Source organism: Simochromis diagramma, unplaced genomic scaffold (genome assembly GCF_900408965.1).
Source record: "Simochromis diagramma unplaced genomic scaffold, fSimDia1.1 OVJJ01000361.1, whole genome shotgun sequence".
Taxonomy (NCBI): Eukaryota; Metazoa; Chordata; class Actinopteri; order Cichliformes; family Cichlidae; genus Simochromis; species Simochromis diagramma.
In genome coordinates, this window is record NW_024386860.1 from 19,414,150 (window position 1) to 19,438,779 (window position 24,630).

The window sequence follows — 24,630 nt, forward strand, 5'->3', positions numbered from 1 at the left end:
TTTCATTGTTTATACCGTTACAAAAACAAACAAACATAAAAATGAAAAATCATCATCGGCCCACCGGGCAAATGTCCGGTATGCCCAATGGCCAGTCCAGCTATGCGGTCAGCTGGTGGGTAACAGGCATCTCCGAAAACGTCAGAGCACTTATGTGATGTCTTGATAAATTGAGCAGATATTTGAAGTTTACACAGAAACATTCTCGCATGAAAATATCTTAAAAGTTTATTTTGTGACCCAGAAAGAGTAATATTTCAAACTCCACTCTGTGCTCCTCCGCCACTGCCTCCTTTGAATTTTGGACGAAATGCATTCTGGGATATTGCATTTCGTCATTTCGAGCTGATTGGAGACCAGAACAGCCAATCAGCTTTTTTTGCATCCAAGTCTGTGATTGGCTGGTTTTGTGGCACAAATATAACGGTGTAGAGAAAGAGTTGAGCGCACACGGGCAGAAATGTTGAGAGCGCGAGCGACACATTGCGAGCGAGCGCAAATGCAAAAACTGAGCGAGAGGGGCTGCTGTTGTGTGTGTGGATAATAGCAAACACTGAAATACGTTTTTTGCACGCAGGTCTACATGCTCCCCCCCCCCAAACAAAAACAAACAAAAACAAAACAAAACAGTTTCAAAATGCATGAAACGTGTGTTTAGCTGTGGTAACTAATTATTGTGGAAAGATCACAGAGAAACACTGATGATGTCATAAATCACGACACACTGGGCTGCCTTTATACTGGCCCTGTGTTTACTTGGTACTGGTTCAATTCCAAAATTGCAGTATGGTAAAGTGTAACCGGTGTGATTCTGTGTTGTGTCTGATAAAAAAGGTAAAAGAAAGAAAGACCTCCAAGTAAATAATTTGCCCACTCCAGCTCCTCTCCCACAGGGGAATTGTAGAAAAAGGGCTGGCATTTATTTTTACATTAAACATAAAATATGCATTTACACGTAACATATTTGACATAAGATAAAACAAAAACAACAACATGAAATCCGACATACCTGATAAAAAAGGTAAAAGAAAGAAAGACCTCCAAGTAAATAATTTGCCCACTCCAGCTCCTACGACCAAATACAAACAGTGGGGAAGAGGGTTAGCTCAACCCACCACAGCTCCCAAGCTAGCAAGGAGTATATATTCATGCTAGCATTTATGGCGCCTAAAACACATTTATGATACACACATACTACACACTTATAACATCTTACAAAAACAGGCTTAATAATGACAATAACTGAACTAAATTCGCAATCATAAACATCAGGGTGGTTAAATATGAATTATGTGTGTTTTAAGGTGTTGGAAAGAAATGACACCCACGTCTCCCACAGGGGAATTGTAGAAAAAGGGGAGAGGCAAAAGGGGTACACTGTATTTATAGGGTTGCACCAAAGAAGAAGAAGAAAAGAATGAGGAGGGGCTCTAACTGATAATGAACACAACTACAGGCTTGGAGATCCTAAAAGTCAGGTATAAAAGGAGCAGTTTGGGGGTTTATAACACATTTTGTGTAATTATAACAATGTGATTTATGACCCTGTTACAAAAGCACTAATGACTGACCTGCTGCTGAAGCAGCCACACCTCTGTGTGACATCATGAACACCGGAAATTACACCTGTTTTCACCTGCCGCATCTGCAGAATGAGATTTAAATTCTTATGGCTGTTTTTAGCCTTGGTACTCTGAGGGGGCTAAACTCGCGGGAGCTCCTCATGTTTGAGTCTGCAGCAGGTGGGCTTTCTCACCGTCCTCCAATCACAGATCATTTCCACTCCTGAAACTGAAGCAGGCCGAGAAACGTCATCAAAGGTCAGACACCTGGACCTGGTTAGATCTGAGGCTCTGACCCAAACATCCAGACAGCTGATGGTGATGAAGATGTAGGCTTCACATCATCAATGTGTTAATCCTACCGAGTGCCTCCGCAGAGGCACAGCAACCAGACCGTTTTACTCACTCACCGCTCCGACGAACACCTGCACAAACAAACATCTGCACAAATAAACAAACATCTGCACAAACATCTGCACTCTCAGTGCTGCTGCTCCTGCTCGCAGATGTTCGGAGGAGGAGTGAACATGCTCCCTGTTCTTGCTTCATGAGTAACATCACATTTTTGGCACATTTTTCGTCGCAGTATTGGACGAAAACAAATCAAAGAACATTTAACGCTTTTATTTCAACGTTTTCACGCGTGCGCGGATGTTTAATTGACACTTCTCCTTTAAGAGAGCTTTTCCTTTAACACACCTGACCACACCTGAGCTGGACTTCCGGGTCTTTCACAAAGAGAAGAAACAACAACAAGTCGGCGGAAGAGAGCCGGGACCAGGATTAAAACCAGGATTAAAACCCGGCCCAGGTCTTCAGCGAACAGGTGGGTTTTTTCCTAGTGTGAATTTCCGCTCCGTTAGCATGTAGCCTGTTAGCTCGGAGCTCAGTCACAGTTTTTATCATATTTGATCACAAACGTCACGTCGCCATGTTAACTTGAGACTGACGTCATGCAATGGGCGGGACTACCGCTACCTGCAGCTTGTGTTTTATTTGTCACAATTTCAAGTTCAAAAAACTTCAGAGCATAAAAACAGAAATTTTTAAACACTCCCGCGCGCGCACACGCACGCATATAAACAGACAGTTGCGTCATATACAAAGCTGCGTGTAAGAGTCTGTATTGATTATTGATCATCAGATCAACACGAAACTTTCACACCTGAGCTCTGAGGGAGCCTCAGGAATGGAAACGACATTTTTTCGCCTGATCTGTTCCAGAGCAGGTTAGATTAACAGCATCAGTTACCATGGTGATTTACCTCAACAAGCAGTGAATCAGCTTCATAGTTACGTGAAGTTACCTGGGTCTTAGTGGCGATGTGGGCCCCCCTAAAGATCGGAGGGTTTGAGGGTCATCAGAGAGGATGAGTTTGTCTGGACCGAAGTCCTGCACTTCTAAAATAACAAGCATAAAGCAGAACAACAGGAGACTAAATCTGAGTAAGAACAACACAAAAGCACTCAGAGTTCATCCTGATATCAAAGCCAGAGAATAAAGATGAGTTTGATGTCAGGGCCTGATGTGAAGAAGACCCGATCCCCTCTGTGCTTTCATCTGGACCACAGTCATCCACTGTGCAAACTTCAGAAATCAGAGAGGGAACAAGAAACTAGAAAAGAATAGAATGGGCCTTTTATTTTTCAGACTCAACGAAACAAGGTTGTTTTCCGACCGCGGAGCACCCGGGTTTACCTCCATTCTTGCCGGTCAGCTCTTTTTTGCTTCCGAGGCCTCATCGGAGGAAGCAAGCAGGCTTTTTTGTGCTGCTTTGCCGGCTTCGCAGAGAACTGGATCTTCAGCTTTACTTTACTTTACTCTTGGGCTGCTGCCAGTAAAATATGCTTGAGACTTGTTGGAGCTGATTTAATCCCCACAACCCCCTGTGTTTACCATCCGGGTTGTCACCTGAAAGCATGGAAAGCCACGGCTCATCACAATAGGAACCCTGATTTACTGTGTGGCTTACTGCACTGTGCGGACTCTGTTCCAGGCTATTCTACACCTGTCCCGGTGGGTCTCAACATTAAAATTATGTTAATTAATGCCCGCTCAATTGCCAACAAGTCTTATATTTTAAATGACTTGTTCTGTGCAGAGACGCTTGATTTAATGTTTGTCTATGAGACCTGGCAGTGTGAGAATGAAGTCTCACATCTTTTAGAGCTATGTCCCACAGACTGTTCATTTCTCTGTGCGCCTCGGATATCTCGATGAGGAGGTGGAACAAGCTGTAATTTTTAAAAAGACATTTTCATACCAGTTGATTTCTTCGAGCTGTTACAATTCTTTCGAGATGGTTATGATAAAAATTGGAAGAGATCAGCCCATGTACGGTATCTTAATTTATTGTCCACCTGGGTCTGCTGCGTCTTTTCTGGCAGACTTGCTAGAACTTTTAACTTCCACCATTAAACTGGGCAAGGTCATCATTGTTGGAGACTTCAACATTCATGCAGAGGACTCATCAAATAGTACCACTAAGGAGTTCCTGAGCATCATGGACTCTTTTAATTTTGTTCAGCATGTATCAGGCCCTACTCACACTGCTGGGCACACTCTGGACTTGGTCTTCACTTATGGCGTTTCCCTTGACCACTTGAATTTAAATGACGTTGTCTTTAGCCACATAAGTCAGTCTCTTTTAATGTGTTTGTCAACTCAGAGTCTCTTCCCCAAGATTTTGTTAGGTGCAGGCCCTTTATTGATGACTCTGTTATTTCTAAATTTTCTTCCCTTTTTGATTTTAAAACTTCTTTTGACGATGTTGAGCTCCTTATTAACTCTTTTAATGAACACTGTCTTGCTATTGTCAATCAGGTTGCTCCTTTCAAAGCTAGGCATCGCTCTGTTAGTTCCCGCACACCCTGGTTAAATAATCAAACTTGTGGTCTTCGATGCTCCTGTCAAAAAACAGAGCGTCTCTGGAAGTCCACTGGTCTGGTTGTCCGCTGCTCTCGCCGGCTGGAGTGACCATTGAACCCCCCGGCTTGCTATCGAGCGGGTGGGTAACAGACGTCTCTGAAAACGTCGGCACACTTTTGCAAATGTACGATGTCTTGATAAACCAAGAAGATATTTGTAATTTACACAGCTACTTTCTTGCCTGAAAATATGTTTAGTTTATTTTGCAACCCAGAAAGATTAATAAGACTAATTTTAAAACTTAGTAGCGGCCGCCATTGTTGGCAGCTGAAATTTGGCTGGGCCGCGCTATGAATTCTGGGATATGGTGGGACACAAAGGACACACCCGACCCATCCTTCAAATTCGGGGAAATGAAGGACACATTTGTCGGCCGCATTGGGACAGCTTTCGTCGCCTGGCTGTGACGTAGTCGGCCTTCAAATGCGGCCTCCGGAGGATGCAGCCGACGTTTTGGGACACAGCTTACGTTTGGTTGACTCTGTGGAATCCTTTAACCCTGGAGAACCCATGGGGTCAGAGCCGACCCCATGGGTTCTCCAGGGTTAAAAAGCAGTTAAAAACTTTTTTGTTTAAACAGGCCTTCTGCTAATCAACAATTTTGAATTGTTTTGAATTTGCATTGTTTATATTGTCTATTTTATTACTTAATATTTTCTTTATTTTGACCTTTGTGTACAGTGCTTTGTGACTGCCTGTGTACGAAAAGCACTTAATAAATAAACCTTACTTATTATGGGCGCTCCCCGCCAACTGTGCCGGAGTTCAAATGTAAATAGTAAATACACGTTGGGAATAAATGACACACAAAAATAGGAAAGGCACACAGCGGAGAACAAAGAAAAGACTTGGACTGAATGTGTGAGTGTCCTGAGTGATGGGGGTCACACAGGCCATGGCTCAGATGGGTGGGTGGGGTGCATTTGCTAAATCAATCATGAAACTTAGGTGAAGGTAGCATTTTTTTAATGTTTGTGATTCAGAATTTCATGTTGAGAAGAATTCTACATGCTTTATTGTGATGGCAGTGAAAGTGTCGTCTGTTGGGTTCAAACATTGCATCAGATTTCAAAATGATCTTTCACACAGTCTATATAAATGCAGGAAGCCAGGAGGTGGAGAAGGAGGCCTGCATTATGCCTTAGTGATCAACCACATCACACCTGAAGTACTCCAGTGTTTACTCCAGTGTTTCAGCACACACAGGTCGTGAGCTGTGTGTGGCACAGTTCCTTGTATCACCTGTTTACTGTTCACTTGGATTTACCTGACCCACTCTCTGTTCTCCGGCAGGTGCATTTGCTCACAAAACAGGACGCGCCATGATGGAGGACAGCGGAGGGAGGAAGACCAGAGAGGGTGAGGATGAGGAGACGGTGAGCTCAGTCGTGACCGAGGCGAGCACACTGCCGTGGTCTGCAGACAGACAGACGGGTGGACGGACAGGTAAAGCTGACAGGATGAGCGTGAGGTCAGGTGTGTTTCTTCCCGAGGCGTCGAGCTGCACAGAGAGCGAAAGAGAACTGAAGGCAGAGGTGGAGAGGAGGGGCGGCAGAGCGGGTTTAGACGAAGGAGCGGAGCTACGTGAGGATAAAACTAGGGTACACCTGTTGGAGGAGGAGCCCCGAGAGAACCTCCTGCCAGAGAAAGCTGCTCAGGTGTTCAGGCCTGCAGTGACTGCCCTCCACTCCCCCTCCTCACTCAGAGAGTCTGGGCTGCTCCGGGAAATGGAGTCCGAGAAGAGTCCCTTCCTGGGTCCCCAAGGAGTTCCCGAGAACTACAATCAACATTATTACCTGCACGAGGAACTGCGCTCCAATAAACGTAAGTACTAACTCAGAGACTATGTCAGAAAATCGCATCACCTTGCATCAGGAGGAAATGGTCAGGGGGTCGGGCACACCTGAACAGAACCACCTGAACCACCTTAAAATCTGTAGATTTTAGACGACGCTCAACTAAAACGACTGGAATGACTCGGATACTTATACATATTAGTGAAACCAGTCCCTGACAATCACAAAAATGCAAATGTTGAGGGTTTTTTTGGGGTTTTTTAAAAGTAAAGTAAGTAAAGTAAATTTGTATTTATATAGCACCAAGATAAAATCACAAAGTGCTTCACAGAAGCAGAAATGGACATGAAACCTCAAACAAACAAAATCAACCAAAAACAAGTTTAAACAGGTTTTTAACTGCTTTTTAAAAGACATGACTGAGTCCACAGATCTCAAAGTGAAAGAGTCGTTCCAGAGTCTGGGAGCCACTGATACAAACGCTCTGTCACCTTTTGTTTTTCACCTTGTATGCTGGACAACCAGCAAACCTGGTCACAAGACCTCAGGTATGGAGTGCCAGGACTGCCATAATGAATTAATTAAATACACCATTAAATAATTAATTAAATGTGGCAATAATTAATTAAAATTGGAATTAATTAATTAAATAAATAGTTATGACACATGTAATTAATTAATTATTGACACATTTAATTAATTATTTATGTATTTCACATTTTAATTAATTATTGACACATTTAATTAATTATTGACACATTTAATTAATTATTGACACATTTAATTAATTATTTAATGATATATTTATTTATTTCATTTTGGCAGTCCTGGCGCCTGGCTCTCATCATGAAATAATTTTATCTGTCAGCCTCACCCATCAAACTCAGGGGGCGGGGTTAACGCTGCCCATGCAGCTTCTCTAACATTTGATTGGTTGCCGTGCAAAGTAAGTCAAAACAGGTCGATCCTAGATAATCGATTGCTTGTGTAGACTTGGGGCAGCCAGGTATCCCAGAATGCAGATCAAATCACAGGCAGCAATGGTGGTGGTGTAGTTTTAAAATACCCCGTTTTTCTGTCACCAGCTACACTTTTAACAGTGTTTTAGCCGCGAATGTCGCGACGTATGTCTGGTCAGGTTGTCAACATAGAACATGTTTGCAAAAGTGCTCAGATGTTTTCAGAGATTTCACTAGCTCTGCTAACAATTAGCATGCAGAGTGCACCCAGGGGGTTACGTTAACCGGTTTGTTTACATATTCCACTCTCCGTGTTCCACATGTTGCATTCGCAGATTCTCATTTTCACCGAACGATCGTCTCTTTCCGCCTGGTCTTGTGTCTCTGTGCTTCTGTAACATAAAGAACGAGCTGACATTTTTCTCACGAAACCAGCGATCAGCTCAACAGACCCTCAGTTTACCTGCATGCATCCTCCTCCTCATCTGTCAGCTGTTTAACACCTGCTGCTAATTCAAGAAACACGCCTACGTTACCTGGTGATAGTCACAGTTTAACCGGGCAGCCGGTACTCGATATAAAGCAATGTCAGCGCATTTTTCTGCACAAGATAAGTAAATATAGTGTTTTCCCCGAGTGCAGAGCTGCTGGAGCTTGTTTCCTTACAGAGCACTTTATAGGCGAACAGCTTCATCAGCGGCTGATGTCCAATCACCGGCACACAGCTTTGAAACCTCAGCTGAGTTTTAGCTCTCAGTGGTTAAACGCTGGACTTCATTCACTCAGGTTCTGTCTGTCGGGTCACGTTTACTTCGCTGTTTTATTTACAACTGAGCAAATCGATTTGGCTGAGGTTAAAGTTACGTTTCATAACTGCATAGTTTCACAGACGTTTAATGGTTCACTGGCACATGTGTTAGACTGAACTATCATCTAAATATCATCTGTTTTTTAATAGTTATTCAACTGTATTCTAAGCACCAGCTGTCTGTTAGAATGTGATTTTTTTTCTCTCTCTGTTGGCAGAGGTATAAAACTGCGCAGGAAAATCTGACGTGCATGGCAAACTTCACCGACGATATTTAGGGAGGAATAAACACACATCAAACATAAATGAACCATTTGCCTGTCTCCATAATTGAGAGCATTTTCTCTTCTTATGTCCACACTCTTTTTTTTTTTTTTTTTTTTTTTTTTTTCTTTTTCGGTCATGTTATGTTTACCTGTCAAAGGCTTGTTACAAACTATGAAACACATCGTGCAGACTTCTGGATGTTAGAAGAAAACTAATACTGCTCATGAAGGAGACTAAAGGCAGGAAGGTGTCCTTTAAAACTAAACATGTTAATAGGACCTCCCTATTTATATCATAGTTTATGATATAGCACGTGTATTTCAGTAATAGCCTGCTGATTTCAGTGTGGTGAACAGTCGCACAGCTCACGTAGGCGTTATCTGTGAAACTCCTTAACTATAATTTATCCAAGTTAACTTCAGTTAACCATTCAGACAGTTCTTTTGCAATGAAAAACATAAACACCCATGCTGCCGGTAGGTTTCCTCAGTGCCAGCTGTTAACATTATAGCTGCTTATGCAGTAACCATGGTAACCACGGACTGAGCGGCTGGATCGACGGAGGTCAGACAACAATTTTACATGTATGATCTTAAAACAGGACACAGCCACTATACGTGCTGGCCTCATATCAAATGTGAAGGCAGACTGAGTCTATGTTTGACGTTTTTTATATCTAATCTTCCTCTCAAACATTTAAACAGCAGCGAGTCTGCAGCTGAGGGAATACAAACTCAAATTGTCGGAACAGGTTTGCTCGTTTCTTGGATTCATTTGGTGATTTATTAAATGTATAACTGTTATTCTAATCTGCTGCTGAGTCTCTTACACTTTTCTTTATGCTGTATATTTTCACGTCTCTGGAATAGTTGGCAGTTAGATAGTCAGCTGGGAAACTTTGTGTTAACTCATGGAGCTGAGGATATCGTGGATATGCTGACCTCGCTCCGTGGTGTACAGGGCCGTTTACCCTCATGATTAATATTCGCAATAAAAATATTAGCCGAACATCATGAAGTCTGTATGTGTTTCATAGTGTCGAACAACCTTTGTACAGTTAAAGCCAGCAGTTACTACATGACAGAAACACCAACGTTATCTCTTTTATGCGTTTATACACAGGTCACGCTGATTACTGAACAAAAACCCAAAGATCAGATGTTAAACAGATTTATTTGCTCTCTCTCCTCCTTAAACATGTTTTTAATGTTAGTTATAATTCAGAATTGGCGACTGAAACACGTAGGACACATAAGAACATCAGGAAATAAAACACCGATAAATATAACCTCAGTAAAAGAAGTCAGCGGGGGTTACTACAGCTGTGTACCGGGGCCTGCGCTTTGTCGGTGGGATTGCTTGCGAGGCGAGCGGGTCTATCCCACGCTTTGCCATGAGACTGGGCAGACATCTCCGACATCATCGAAGCACTTTTGCAAGGAGGCTGTATCTTGACAAACCGACCAGACACATGAAGATTAAACCACTACATTCTCGGCTAAAAAAATATTAAAACGGTATTTGGTGACACACAAACAGGGTTTTTCAAAGTTCAGTTCTGTTAGCTTCCACATGCCGGTTGTTGTGTGCTAGAAACAATGGCCACCAGCTCAAAGCAATGGTTTTGACTCGATCAGCGTTAACCCCGCCCCCTGAGTTTGATGGGTGAGGCTGACAGATAAAATTATTTCATGATGAGAGCCAGGCGCCAGGACTGCCAAAATGAAATAAATAAATATATCATTAAATAATTAATTAAATGTGTCAATAATTAATTAAAATGTGAAATACATAAATAATTAATTAAATGTGTCAATAATTAATTAATTACATGTGTCATAACTATTTATTTAATTAATTAATTCCAATTTTAATTAATTATTGCCACATTTAATTATTTAATGGTGTATTTAATTAATGCATTATGGCAGTCCTGGCACTCCATACTCAGGGACCTGCTGGGACGATAAGGAAGAAGAAGATCACAGATGTAAGTTGGAGCTGCACGGTGCAGGGCCCTATAAGTCATGATTATGATCTTAAAATGGACCCTGAACTTGACAGGGAGCCAGTGCAGTTGAATCAGCAGGGGCGTGACATGGGAGTATTTGGGATGCTTTGTCAGAAGCCTAGCAGCAGCATTTTGAACACCCTGCAGTCGTTCCAGGGAGGCATTACTTAAGCAAGTAAACAAGGAATTACAATAATCTAAGCGAGATGAAACAAAAGCATGAAGAATCATTTCCAATTCAGAGCGTGACACAATGGGACTCAGCTTAGCAATATTTCTTAAATGGTAAAAACAAGAGCGAACCAAAGATTTAACGTGTGTGTCCAGCGTCAGAGCTGGGTCAAATTTAACACCAAGGTTACTAATGGAGGGTTTAATATAAGCAGTGGCGTGTCCAGCGGGGTGGCCTGGGGGGGCACAGGCCACCCCCCCCAACCAGACTGGCCACCCCAGGTGCCACCCCGAAGCTAAAACAATAAAATTTAATGAAATATCAAACGTACGATTATGGTTTCACAGTGAAGCTCAGATATCCGAGGGTAAGTGAATGCAGCACCGGCTTCTGCATCATGTTAGCAAAGGTAGAAGAGCCAAGCACGAAAGACGGCACCGCAGAAAACATTTTTTCGGCGAAAAGTTAACAAGTTAACATAGCTGGACTAGCCATCGGACATTTGCACGGTGGGCTGATGACTTATTTATTTATTTTTTGTAACGGCATGAACAATGAGAGGTGGTGGATTGGCCAGATGCTGGCTGATGTGTAAAAATAACTCAGTTGTTTGGTGGTGGCTATGGCGGAGCTTCCACAGAGGCAACAGGTGGATGAGGGAAGGTGAGGCAGGAGGAGAGACCTGAGGTGGCCGCCGGTCCGAGTGTCAGGTGAACTGAACTTCAGGTAAGAAGTTATGACCTGCAGTCTATCTGGGTCAGATATAAACCAAGTTTAGGTGCAGTTTATTTTCGTTGTGCTGACTTTTTACAGTCAGTTACAATACCTCATACTGCGTGAGCTAGCATGACGAGTTTCTATACAGCTGTTCGGTTGCTATGATGTTACTGATAGTGAACTTTATTTTATTCATAAGGTTAGTTAGTAGAGTTGCCAACAGCTCCTTAAAAAATGGAATGGTCCCTCATTAAGAGAAAAATTTACGCGTTTCGTATTGAGCTGAGAAGAGACGCAGTTTGTCCCAAACTTTAGCTAGAATGGAAAAAGACACAAAGCTGGAGTTATTCTGTCTTTACAGCTGCCTCTTCTATTGCTACTTCAATCATGAAACTGATCAATGATCAGCTGATCGTCTCTCTTGTTTGTTTATCGCCCACTTTGCGCCAGAAACAGGAAACCAGCGGATGTCGCGGTAAACAACAGCAGCACTTTTAAGCTTGATCAGCTGTTGTTAGAATTTATTTAATATTACTTTCTAGTATCAGCTGATGTTTGCTGGAGCCACAGCTGTAAAGCTGCTGGTCATGATGTCGGTTTGGATATGTGGTGAGAGGGAAACATGAAGATGAAACCAGGAGATGTCCTTACTGAATCATCAGAGCTGAACAGGTGATGGAGAAACAGGTTTACCTTTTAGGTGACATGAATGAGTTGAAGGGAAGTTATGAACTGTTTCTGAGAGACAAATAACACCAGGATCCTTTTCTAAGTAGCTGACAGCTGGTAACTGTGCAGGGGCGGGTCTAGCAAAGTGTTGCCAGGGGGCCAGGTAGGGCATTAACAGGGAGAGGGGGGCACAAGGAAGTACTTTTCTTTTTTATTCTCAATTCAAATATTTAGCTTTTATTAAATAATTATCTGAATCTTGCGAACAAAGTTTTTATCTGACGTAAAATGTATAGAAATCATACATATGCCAAAAAGACAGTGTACATCACTGTCACAACAGCATTTGTTTTCAGTCAAAGTCTTTATAGCTTTAATACCTGGTGGGCTGGTCTGTAGTCAAAATGCCCGATTTTTTTGTCCCAGTCCAGCCCTGCAGGTTAATACTGGCAGTGTCACCATGCCAGCTGACTGTATTTCATCATCAGCCAGTGTTGTTCTTTATACATCAATATTACCAAAGTTTACCATAAGGCAGCATATAAAGTATTTACTTGCTTTCAGGTTTTATTCAAATGTTAGTCTTTTCATTTGTTTCCCCACTTTTTTCCTGTTTCAAAATCAAACACCAGTTTGTGAGAAGATTATCTTCTTTTTTTTTTTAACAGGCATTGGTTTTGCATTGGAATTGGCTAATTTGCCAATTGTATGTTAAAAATGTTCATATTTTAATATTCAAAAATGTTTTTGCCCAAAACATGTGCACTACATGTCAGTAAAAATACTATGCAAATATTGATGTCCTTGACTGCTGAATAAACACTGACTGATTGTATCTCTTGTACTTTATCAACGCAGTATCTAAAAACTTTGCACCGTAGTGGTTAAAATCTCATTCTAATAAGAGTTAAAAGCGCATTCGGTTATTAGGTTTATAGGGTTATTGAATTATGGTTAACGGTTGGTAGAATTGTTTTTAACATTATCTGCCAATTACATCTGCCACCCTTCTCCAAATCTGTGCCCCTACCTGGCCCCCCCAACAAAAATTTTCTAGACACGCCACTGAATATAAGAAGCAATAGGGCCTAGATTTTTAACCACTAGGGGAACAAATTTCTCAGGAGCAAAAACAATGACTTCAGTTTTACCAGCATTTCGTTAGTTGATAATTAGTTGATAATTATCAGCCAGCCGATCTCTAATGGAATCTAAGCAGGACTGCAAGATTTGGAGCTTAGAAACATCAGGTGGCCTAAAAGAGATATATAGCTGAATATCATTAGCATAACAATGATATGAAATATCAGAAAAAGAGCTACAAAGAGCCCCACAGGAGGATCAGAAAAAAAAGTTTTTAAAAATCAGAGGCTGAGGAAGAACTCCCCATTAAACAGGAAGTTGGCTAATGCGTGCTCTGGCATTATCTGCCACCATGGAAGCTGTGGAGAATTGCTTATGCCATCACTCATTTAACCAATCACGTCAGGTTTTGTGTCCTTTGGACAGGACAGCCATGCTAGTGCGTCCAAATCATATGACCATTTAAGATGACGTACCAGCAAGATGCAGTCTCACTGAGTCTCCGTTTGTGTTGACAGACCAAGTAAAGCTAGAGTTATGATAAATCATTCTCATTGTGCTTTTTCCTGAATACTGTCGTCAGGTGTAGCGTACAGAGCAGTGGTAAAACTGGATGTTCTAAGGAATGCACTTTCAAGCAAAAACGAACAAATACACCCTTTCCTATTGGTGGAAAAATGCACCACATCAACCAATCAAGAAATGATATGGCAACACGTGCCATTTGTTTGCTTACAAAGAGGGGGAAAGTGGGAATGATTTTGATGTTTAGCATGTTTGAAGTGTGTCTACGATGTTTGGCTTTTGTTCTTTTTTTGCGTGTCACAGCAGCGAGGTGACGGCTGAATGTCACTGACTGAAATCTCCATGTGGAAAACAGAAGTGATACACCTGAGGTTTTAGGCCTGTGATGAGCTCCTCTGCCTTTTGCTGGACAGAACTAGTTTTTGGAACAACACAAATAATTTGTGTGACATCTGATTGCTTTGTGCAAAAGAACGGCAGAGACTGTTAACAGTTGCACAGAACTTTTATTTTTTCATCACAAGTTCTGAAAATGATTTGTTGAACATGTTTCCTGCTCTGATTTTTCTTTTAAGGTTAGTTGTGTCACTACAGTATGTCAAAATGAAAACATGACTGTAAATTCAGACACGTGAAGTTGTGCGTAAAAGAATGATGCCAAACATGGTGAGGGAGTCGAAAACAGCAGGTTCTACCCTGGACTCCAGGGGGTTTAATTACCTGCCCCTGTTTATACACCTGTGCACCTCTGACTGCTGACTCTGCCTCCATTAATTCATTTTTCTCATCTGTGTCAGGAGGGCAGTGCTGTCTCAGTACGGATGTCCTGAAGATGGGCGTGTCTCTGATGGCCTCGGCGTTCTTCTTCCCTTTACTCGTCTGGGGTGGTTTTGTGTTTCTGCCATTTGACGCCCCGCTGCTGGATGGTGCCCCCCTCCGGCTCGTCTACACGCTGCGCTGCTCTGTGTTCGCTGCCACCCCCATCGTCCTTGGTGAGTCACACACCACCGAAAAAGAGATGCAGAATCTCACCTGTCTCACCTGTGTGCGTCTCACCTGTTCTTTAGGTTGGCTTGTTCTGGGCATCTCACGGCTAAGGTCAGGTGTGCTTCGTCCTCTGTTTGATGATGAGATAAAGGAGGCGGAGCTACAGGAAGTCACTGTCCACCAGCGCTTCATCTCTGACTCTGCCTCGCTGTTCCTGATTTACTTCCTGCAGCTGGTCGTTATGGCGATGTACCTTAGCCAGGAGCAGCTGAAGCTTGTGCCGCTCCTGACCATCCTCTTTGCTTTTGGAAGGTGAGGATCCATCCACGATGTGATCAGTCGATAACGACATTGATTGATGAATCTAATGGCGCTTCCGTGTCTACACAGGTTGGCGTACTGGGTCGCCGCGGCATTTGGCAGCAGCATTCGTGGATTTGGTTTTGGCATCTCCTTCCTGCCAAGTATCATCATGATGGGAGCAAACTTCTACTTCATCTTCACAATGGATGCGGCGAGTTCCATTTTCAGTGTTCCCCATGACGAAGCGCCGCCTCAACCTGCAGGCCGACAACGGTTCTGGGGATAAGACACAAGCAGTGATTGATGATTGTCATTATCGATTGAAAAGTAAAATCTGTCTTTATTTTGAGGTTTAAATGCTTTAAAATGACCAGGCGTAGCCCTGCCCAGCTGGTGTGCGCGGCTCTTGTTTTTTCCTTTATTAAAATGTTTCCTGTTCTCTGCAGCTTCCTGTTGATCTTTTTTTTTCTGTGTTTTATTTTCTACAATTGTTTTTATGATCAATAAATTAAAGAAAAGAGACTGTAATTTACAAATTTTCACAATAAAAGTTGGAAACTATCACATCGTTTCCTGTCTGCAGTGTTTCAGAATAATGTTGGTACAACAAACCTTTTTCTTTTTTCTTTTCAAAGGACATGACAAAAATATGTGATTTAGGGAATAAAATAAGAAACTGATTATTATTTATGTTACAATTAGATATTTAGATTTTAATTTATATTTATTTACAAAGGTTTGTTTTTGCACACTGCAGCCTGTCAGTGTTGATGATTAAGCATCTGCTGCTGTGAAGCTGATTTTTCTAGTTAAACTGGTCAAACTGTCATATGAAATCTGAGCACAGGAAGTACTCACACCCTGACTTCACAATAAAAGGATAATGTTTTTCATTTTGGATAAATAAGAATCTTAAATTTATCGTGAAGTATCAAGAGTCGATCATTTTTGTCCCTCTTTATCAGTATTTATAATTTGATAAGCAGAAATGACACAGGAGGATAAAGGGTTGAAATGTTTGTTGCTCTGAGGCATCGGAAACAGTATGCGTCATTATATATAAACACAGTTTCCAGTGACACAAACTAATGAGATCAATCGCAGTGATCAATAATCACGAGATCATTTACGGTTGACAGGAAGCAATTTTCTGTCTTCGCCATTCTATCTACAGGGAAGCTTTTATTTTGAAGGCTCAGGTGTGTGAGGCTTTTGCAGGTAGACTGCATTTTTTTTTTTTTTTTTATTGTCACGGACTGAAGGAGCTTCCGAGAGCAGCACTGCCATTTGTTCCTGCAAGATCGGCTCATTTACACCACATCCTGCCACTGAAAACGCCAAACAGAGTTTTCTTCATGGAGTCCGTACCTGTGAGGAGGCGGTCCTGCCTGCTGCGCTTCAGAGAGCGCTGTCCGTTCAGGAAGCTCTGCAGACGCACGTACGGTCAGTAATCTCTGTTTAAATAAAGCTCAGTGAAACTGCTTTTGCTTTTGTAATCAGCTTTCAATAAACTTTAACAATAGGTGTGTTTTAACGTCATTAACGTGTTTAACCCTGATGAGGTCATCAGAGGCTGCAGGGCTACTCTGGGGGAGAGGCAGGGCTCACCTGGACAGGTGAGAAGTGTGATATACTTCACCTGAGTAGAAACGCCATAACAGGTCTAAATTAACGCTGCTGACCTTCAAAACAGATTTGAACTTGATCAAAATAACTGTGTACACCTGCGTGACAACCACTGTCTTAGCTTTCAGTTCTGGTTTTAACTCCAGTTCTTCTTCTGGTCTATTTTCTTAGGTCCAGCCACAGTTGTGGTTCGGTTACAGTCCACTGTCAGAGGCCATAATTTGTAACCTCCACTAAAGCTGTTTCTGTGCTGTGATGAGCTCTTAAACCTGACTGAAACTCTTCAAATAAGCCACTCCTCTGCAGATGATCTGTTAGCTGTTTGACAACTACTGGCATTGCTAATGTAGCTTGCCATTGCCAGTGTGTGAATGTGTGTGTGAATGGGTGAATGACTGAATGTAGTGTAAAGCGCTTTGGGGTCCTTAGGGACTGAGTAAAGCGCTATACAAATGCAGGCCATTTACCATTTTACTCTTTCAAGAAAGTTTGATATGAAAGGAAGGTTGGAGATTGGCCTATAATTAGCTAAGACTGCTGGGTCTAGAGATGCTTTTTAAGTAAAGGTTTAACTACAGCCAGCTTGAAGGCCTGTGGTACATAGCCGATTATTAGAGACAGGTTGATCATATTTAAGATTGAAGCATTAATTAATGACAGGACTTCTTTGAGCAGTCTAAAAAGAGTTGTTACAAAGGGCATAAAGCACCTCGAGGTGACTCTTGTTGTGATTTGGCTGAATTGAACTGATTCCATTTCTATTTCCAGTCCTGATTTTGGTCAGAACAGAGAAAGAAATCAGTCTATCCCAGAGGTTGCTGACTCTTTATCTCCTCCTGTTTCCTGTGGAACAGACACATCAGCAGCAGATTCGTCTCCTATTGATCTACCTTGGAATGATGTCAGATTTCCCTCCACCAAGCAGCCAATGCTTCAGCCGTTCCCACCTTTGGCCAGGTGTCAGAGTGTCTCTCCTCCTGACCAATCAGACGCAGACACTCACATGGAGGAAGATTTGTGTGCCGCAGAGAGCCATCAGAACCACCAGAGTCACCAGAACCAGCAGCAGCACGCAGAGGGCAAAGCAGACAACCATATGGGTGAGGATTGCCTGTGCTTTTAGTTTGAACCTGCAGAAGCTGAACTGAGGAGTTCAAAACCAGATTTTTAGACCTTTGAAGGGAATCGGTTAGTTTGTCTTTTTCTCTTTATTATTTATATTTATGATTTCCTTGGAGACACATGCTAAGCTAAAGGAGCCCAGTTAGCTCATTTAGTGGATTAATTTTTTTCCAGTGACGCATGAATTTTACCCAGACCTCACTGATGTTAACATCACAAATGGACCATAATGTACACTGACTGAGTGGGAAGCCGTGACCGCAGAGGTAACTGCTTCACCCAGGAGCTCAAAGGCTTGCCACTAGTTGAAATCTCTCTGATTTTTGTTTTGTTGCTTCTTCCTGTTTCAGAGCTCGATGATGACGTAGACCCAGAAACCGGAGAGAGAGCACAGGGTTGACCCCACCCCCTTTCTGTCAGGAACTGCTGCACCGCCCACATCACCTACACCTGGGGGAAGAAAGAAGCCTGTTGCACGATCATGACCTAAAACACTGTCAGAATTCTAAAAATGTTTAAAGAGAATCTAGTTTAAAAATGGATTTAGACCAGTAACAGATATATTAGATGACAATAACAGGTAAAGTAACATTTCTATGAAGAAATATGTGAACCTCTTATGATGATTAATAAAGGTAAAATCAGAGTCAGGTGTTTTCAGTTGAGCTGTTTATATTAAATTCAATTCAGTTTTATTTATACAGGGAGTGCAGAATTATTAGGCAAATGAGTATTTTGTCCACATCATCCTCTTCATGCATGTTGTCTCACTCCAAGCTGTATAGGCTCGAAAGCCTACTGCCAATTAAGCATATTAGGTGATGTGCATCTCTGTAATGAGAAGGGGTGTGGTCTAATGACATCAACACCCTATATCAGGTGTGCATAATTATTAGGCAACTTCCTTTCCTTTGGCAAAATGGGTCAAAAGAAGGACTTGACAGGCTCAGAAAAGTCAAAAATAGTGAGATATCTTGCAGAGGGATACAGCAGTCTCAAAATTGCAAAGCTTCTGAAGCGTGATCATCAAACAATCAAGCGTTTCATTCAAAATAGTCAACAGGGTCGCAAGAAGCGTGTGAAAAAACCAAGGCGCAAAATAACTGCCCATGAACTGAGAAAAGTCAAGCATGCAGCTGCCAAGATGCCACTTGCCACCAGTTTGGCCATATTTCAGAGCTGCAACATCACTGGAGTGCCCAAAAGCACAAGGTGTGCAATACTCAGAGACATGGCCAAGGTAAGAAAGGTTGAAAGACGACCACCACTGAACAAGACGCACAAGCTGAAACGTCAAGACTGGGCCAAGAAATATCTCAAGACTGGTTTTTCTAAGGTTTTATGGACTGATGACATGAGAGTGAGTCTTGATGGGCCAGATGGATGGGCCCGTGGCTGGATTGGTAAAGGGCAGAGAGCTCCAGTCCCACTCAGACGCCAGCAAGGTGGAGGTGGAGTACTGGTTTGGGCTGGTATCATCAAAGATGAGCTTGTGGGGCCTTTTCGGGTTGAGGATGGAGTCAAGCTCAACTCCCAGTCCTACTGCCAGTTTCTGGAAGACACCTTCTTCAAGCAGTGGTACAGGAAGAAGTCTGCATCCTTCAAGAAAAACATGATTTTCATGCAGGACAATGCTCCATCACACGCGTCCAAGTACTCCACAGCGTGGCTGGCAAGAAAGGGTATAAAAGAAGAAAAACTAATGACATGGCCTCCTTGTTCACCTGATCTGAACCCCATTGAGAACCTGTGGTCCATCATCAAATGTGAGATTTACAAGGAGGGAAAACAGTACACCTCTCTGAACAGTGTCTGGGAGGCTGTGGTCGCTGCTGCACGCAATGTTGATGGTGAACACATCAAAACACTGACAGAATCCATGGATGGCAGGCTTTTGAGTGTCCTTGCAAAGAAAAGTGGCTATATTGGTCGCTGATTTGTTTTTGTTTTGTTTTTGAATGTCAGAAATGTATATTTGTGAATGTGGAGATGTTATATTGGTTTCACTGGTAAAAATAAATAATTGAAATGGGTATATATTTGTTTTTTGTTAAGTTGCCTAATAATTATGCACAGTAATAGTCACCTGCACACACAGATATCCCCCTAAAATAGCTAAAACTAAAAACAAACTAAAAACTACTTCCAAAAACATTCAGCTTTGATATTAATGAGTTTTTTGGGTTCATTGAGAACATGGTTGTTGTTCAATAATAAAATTATTCCTCAAAAATACAACTTGCCTAATAATTCTGCACTCCCTGTATAGCGCCAAATCACAACAGCAATAGCCTCAAGGCGCTTTAAGGTGCTTTATATTGTACAGTATTTAAAGAACTATCTGAGTCTGATTTCCACAACATGTTGTGACTCATGACCAGATGAGAAGTGAGGATTTCAGAAAGAGACTTGTTGGTGGTCATTGGGCTGTAAGGGTTCCCAGAAGCTTCCCTACTTTTATATTTTTCATTTGTTGCATCAATCAGCATGCACTTTGTCACTCAGAGAGTAAAAGTCCTGAATTAGCAGCTAAGAACCAAAAACAGGTTCCAAGAACTTTGGCAGTTTGTACTTCCTGCAGAGTGGAGTGACCACAACTACGAAAATGTTCCCGCAGTCCAAAAGCATCTATGGTGGTGTCATGGTTTGGGACTGCTTCAGTGCATACAGACCAGAACAGCTCACCATCACTGATGGAATGATGGATTTTGACTGAGAAGCAGGACATCTGCCTGTGGATTGAATCGTGCAGCAGAGACAACAACCCTCAGCTCACAAGGAGAACATTAAAGAAACGTTCATGTGAGGAGATGTGAAGCTCAGAGTCCTTGGGGCTATTGGCCACAGCAGAACCTGGAAGCAAAGGTTCAAATACTTGATGTGATACTGGACCAGTTGCCTCAAGATGCTTTGTATTGTAAGTTAGACCATACAATAATTTAACAGTGATAACCCCAACAACCATATGACCCCCTATGAGCAAACACTTTGACGACAGTGGGAAAGAAAAACTCCCTTTTAACAGGAAGAAACCTCCGGCAGAACCAGGATCAGGGAGGGGCGGGGCCATTGATTGGTTGGGGTGCGAGAAGGAAGACAGGATAAAGAAATGCTGTGGAAGAGAGACAGAGGTTAATAACAGATATAATTCAATACAGAAAGGTCTGTTAACACATAGTGAGTGAGAAAGGTGACTGGAAAGGAAAAACTCAATGCATTATGGGAATCCCCGGCAGCCTACATCTATTGCAGCATAACTAAGGGAGGATTCAGGGTCACCTGGTCCAGCCCTAACTATATGCTTTAGCAAAAAGGAAAGTTTGAAGCCTAATCTTGAAAGTAGAGATAGTGTCTGTCTCCTGAATCCAAACTGGAAGCTGGTTCCACAGAAGAGGGGCCTGAAAACTGAAGGCTCTGCCTCCCATTCTACTTTTAAATACTCTAGGAACAACAAGTAGGCCTGCAGAGCAAGAGTGAAGTGCTCTAATGGGGTGATATGGTACTTTACGGTCATTAGGGAGCGTTCACCCCATGATCAGAAGGTTGAGGGTTCAAATCCACCGAAGGCTACCTGCGGTATCCCTGAGCAAGGTACCGTTCCTACACATTGCTTCCTGGGTGCTGGATTGGCTGCACACTGCTTCACTGAGTGAATCGGTTAAGATAAGATAAGATAAGATAAGATAACCTTTATTAGTCCCACACGTGGGAAATTTGTTTTGTCACAGCAGGAAGTGGACAGTGCAAAAGTTATGAGGCAAAAATTAGAATACAATAAGAATAAATACAGTACACAACTGTACAGAATAGAATAAAATACTATATACAGTAGAATAAAATAAAATAAATATACAATAAGATAAAAATAGAATACAAATACAAATACTATATACAACTGAGTAAAAATACAACGATGACAGAAAGGATTATTGCACTTAGTATTATTGTATATGTATGGATGTGTGTGCTTGATCAGTTAAAGTCTTTATTATGGAGTCTGACAGCAGTGGGGAGGAAAGACCTGCGAAATCTCTCCGTCCCACACCGTGGGTGCCGCAGTCTCCCACTGAAGGAGCTGCTCAGTGCTGTCACAGTCTGCTGCATGGGGTGGGAGATGTTGTCCAACAGGGATGACAGCTTAGCCGCCGTTCTCCTGTCACTCACCACCTCCACTGGGTCCAGAGGGCATCCTAGAACAGAGCTGGCCCTTCGGATCACCCTGTTCAGTCTCTTCCTGTCCCCAGCAGAGATGCTGCCGCCCCAGCAGACCACGCCATAAAAGATAGCAGAAGCCACAACAGAGTCATAGAAGGTCTTCAGGAGTGGGCCCTCCACTCCAAACGACCTGAGTCTCCGCAGCAGGTACAGCCTGCTCTGCCCTTTCCTGTAGAGGGCGTCTGAGTTATGAGTCCAGTCCAGTCTATTGTTCAGATGAACACCAAGGTACCTGTAGCTGTCCACAGCCTCTATGTCCATACCTTGGATGTTCAGTGGTTGCAGTGGAGAATGCTTGTGCCTGCGGAAGTCTACCACCAGTTCCTTGGTTTTACTGGCGTTGATCTGGAGGTAGTTCAGCTGGCACCAGTCCACAAAGTCTTGGGTCAGTCCTCTGTACTCCTTGTCGTCCCCATCAGTGATGAGGCCGACTATTGCAGAGTCATCAGAGAACTTCTGCAGGAAGCACTGGGTGGAATTGTGGGAGAAGTCTGCAGTGTAGATGGTGAAGAGGAACGGAGCCAGAACCGTTCCCTGTGGGGCCCCCGTACTGCAGACGACCCTGTCCGACACACAGCCCTGAGTCCTCACATACTGTGGTCGGTCGGTGAGGTAGTCCAGGATCCAGGTAGTGAGGTGATGGTCCACTCCAGAGTTCACCAGCTTGTCCTTTAGAACCGTGGGAAGAATGGTGTTGAAGGCACTGGAGAAATCAAAGAACATGATTCTCACAGTGCTCCCAGCGGTCTCCAGGTGAGCGAGGGAACGATGTAGGAGGTGAATGACGGCATCATCCGCTCCAATGCCAGGCTGGTAGGCAAACTGAAGTGGGTCCAGTGATGAGCTTATTAGGCGCCGAAGCTGAGCCAGGACCAACCGCTCCAGGGTCTTCATCAGGTGGGATGTCAGAGCCACCGGCCTGTAGCTGTTGAGGTCCTTGGGGCGTGAAGTCTTTGGCACTGGTACAACACAGGAGGTTTTCCAGAGCTGTGGGACTCTTCCCAACCTCAGGCTCAGGTTGAAGAGGTGCTCCATCACCCCACACAGTTGGTCCGCACAGGACCTGACGACCCTCGAGCTGATGCCATCTGGACCCGCTGCCTTCTTGCCGTTAATCCTCCTCAGTTCCCTCCTAACCTGGGTGGTTGAGAGAGACAGGCTGGAGCCTTGTGTTGAGTGTGTATTGGATGCTGCAGTTGGGGGTGGGGGGGAGTGAGCAGGGTGAATAGAGGAGGTGTGAAGTGTCTGAGGTGGAACAGCAGCAGTGGGGGTGGGTGAGTCTGCAGCCGATGTTGCAGACTGCCTCATGGCTGAATCAAATCTGTTGAAGAAATGATTCAGTTCATTTGCCCACCTCACATCCCTCCCAGGCAGAGAGTTCTGCTGTTTGTGGCCCGAGATGGTTCTGAGGCCTCTCCAGACTTCACCAACGTTGTTTTGTTGAAGCTGGTTCTCCATCTTCTGCCTGTAGCTCTCCTTCCCATTCCTTATCAGTCCCCTCAGCTCTCTCTGCACCCTTTTCAACTCCTCTTTGTCTCTGGATTTGAAGGCCCTCCTCTTCTGCTTGAGGACGGTTTTAATTTCTGGGGTAATCCAAGGTTTGTTGTTGGAGAAACACCGTACAGTCCTGGTAGGTACAGTGTTATCCACACAGAAGTTTATATAGTCAGTAATGCATGTAGTAAGGCTGTCGATGTCCTCTCCGTGGCCATCACAAATCACCTCCCACACAGTCGACTCAAAACAATCCTTAAGAGCCTCCTCGCTCTCCTCTGACCATCTCTGTACTGTGCGGGTGGCTGGTGGCTCCCTGCGCACTAAGGGCTCATACACAGGGACAAGGTGCACCAGGTTGTGATCAGATCTGCCCAGGGGAGGGAGAGGTGATGAACTGTATGCCTCTTCTGCATTGGCATACAGTAAGTCCAGTGTTTTATTGACTCTGGTTGGGCAGGTCACATACTGGGTGAAGGTGGGCAGTGTGGAGTCCAGTGAGGCATGATTGAAGTCCCCTGATATTATGAGAAGGGCTCTCGGTGATTGTGTTTGCAGTCTGCTGACCACAGAGTGGAGAGAGTCACAGGCTGCATCCGCGTTGGCCGAGGGGGGGACATACGCTGTTATCGCGATAACATGCGAGAACTCCCGGGGCAGGTAGTACGGACGCATGCTAACGGCTAACAGCTCAATGTCTCTGCTGCAGAGTTGCTCTTTTACAGTGATGTGCCCAGGGTTACACCATCTGTCGTTCACAAAAACTGCCAGTCCCCCTCCTTTCCTCTTACCGCTGTCTCTGGTCCTGTCCGCTCGCAGCAGCTGGAATCCCGGTAGTGTCACGCTTGTGTCCGGAGTTAGCGATGTTAGCCACGACTCCGTTAGCATCATGATGCTACATTGCCGGTACTCCCTCTGTGACCAGGTTAGCGACATGAGTTCATCCATCTTATTGGGCAAAGATCTTACGTTTCCAATAATTACAGAAGGAAGAGATGGTCGATAACGTCTCCTTCTCGGGCGACGGCGCTCCTTCCCAGCACGACACCCCCGTCTTTTCCTCCTCAGCTCGCTGGGAATATCGGGTCTGTCCGCCGGCAGTACCGCTGCAGGACGTAGTGCTAACAGCTGATCCTTACTGTAAACAAAGGATCTCTGCTCTGGGTCCCCAGACACGGGTGAAAAAAGTAGAAATAAACTGAGAAAAACGACCAGGACTAGCACAAAGCGGTAGAACATGGTTGCAGAGTCTAATTACTAATACGTTAGTTATAAAAAAAATTACGAGAAAAAAGATAAGAAAGAAAGAAACTCAGAATGAGCAGAGCTGCTGTAACAGGCTGCCGCACACGGGGGGCGCCGGAAGAGGAAAACAAATGCAGAGA

General features: G+C 43.5%; 1 protein-coding gene and 1 long non-coding RNA gene across 2 annotated transcripts; both read left to right on the forward strand.

Annotated features, from left to right (window-relative positions):
- Positions 1-2,230: 2,230 nt before the first annotated feature.
- Positions 2,231-15,295, forward strand: tmem79b (transmembrane protein 79b). Its single transcript, XM_040031025.1, has 5 exons — positions 2,231-2,388; positions 5,785-6,315; positions 14,296-14,490; positions 14,566-14,797; positions 14,876-15,295. Exons 2-5 carry the CDS (start codon positions 5,814-5,816, stop codon positions 15,072-15,074), a joined length of 1,128 nt encoding a protein of 375 aa, XP_039886959.1. The 5' UTR covers positions 2,231-2,388; positions 5,785-5,813; the 3' UTR covers positions 15,075-15,295.
- Positions 6,652-10,454, forward strand: LOC120733029. The gene is made up of 2 exons (XR_005695728.1): positions 6,652-6,835; positions 10,273-10,454. It is a non-coding gene; the product is annotated as an uncharacterized LOC120733029 (long non-coding RNA).
- Positions 15,296-24,630: the final 9,335 nt, after the last annotated feature.

What these genes read in the sequence shown, in the direction of transcription:
- tmem79b (XM_040031025.1), top strand. Translation starts at nt 5,814, where the DNA reads ATGATGGAGGACAGCGGAGGGAGGAAGACCAGAGAGGGTGAGGATGAG. An exon ending in GGAACTGCGCTCCAATAAAC is followed by an intron (nt 6,316 to 14,295) that starts GTAAGTACTAAC and finishes CATCTGTGTCAG; the next exon opens with GAGGGCAGTGCTGTCTCAGT. An exon ending in ATCCTCTTTGCTTTTGGAAG is followed by an intron (nt 14,798 to 14,875) that starts GTGAGGATCCAT and finishes GTGTCTACACAG; the next exon opens with GTTGGCGTACTGGGTCGCCG.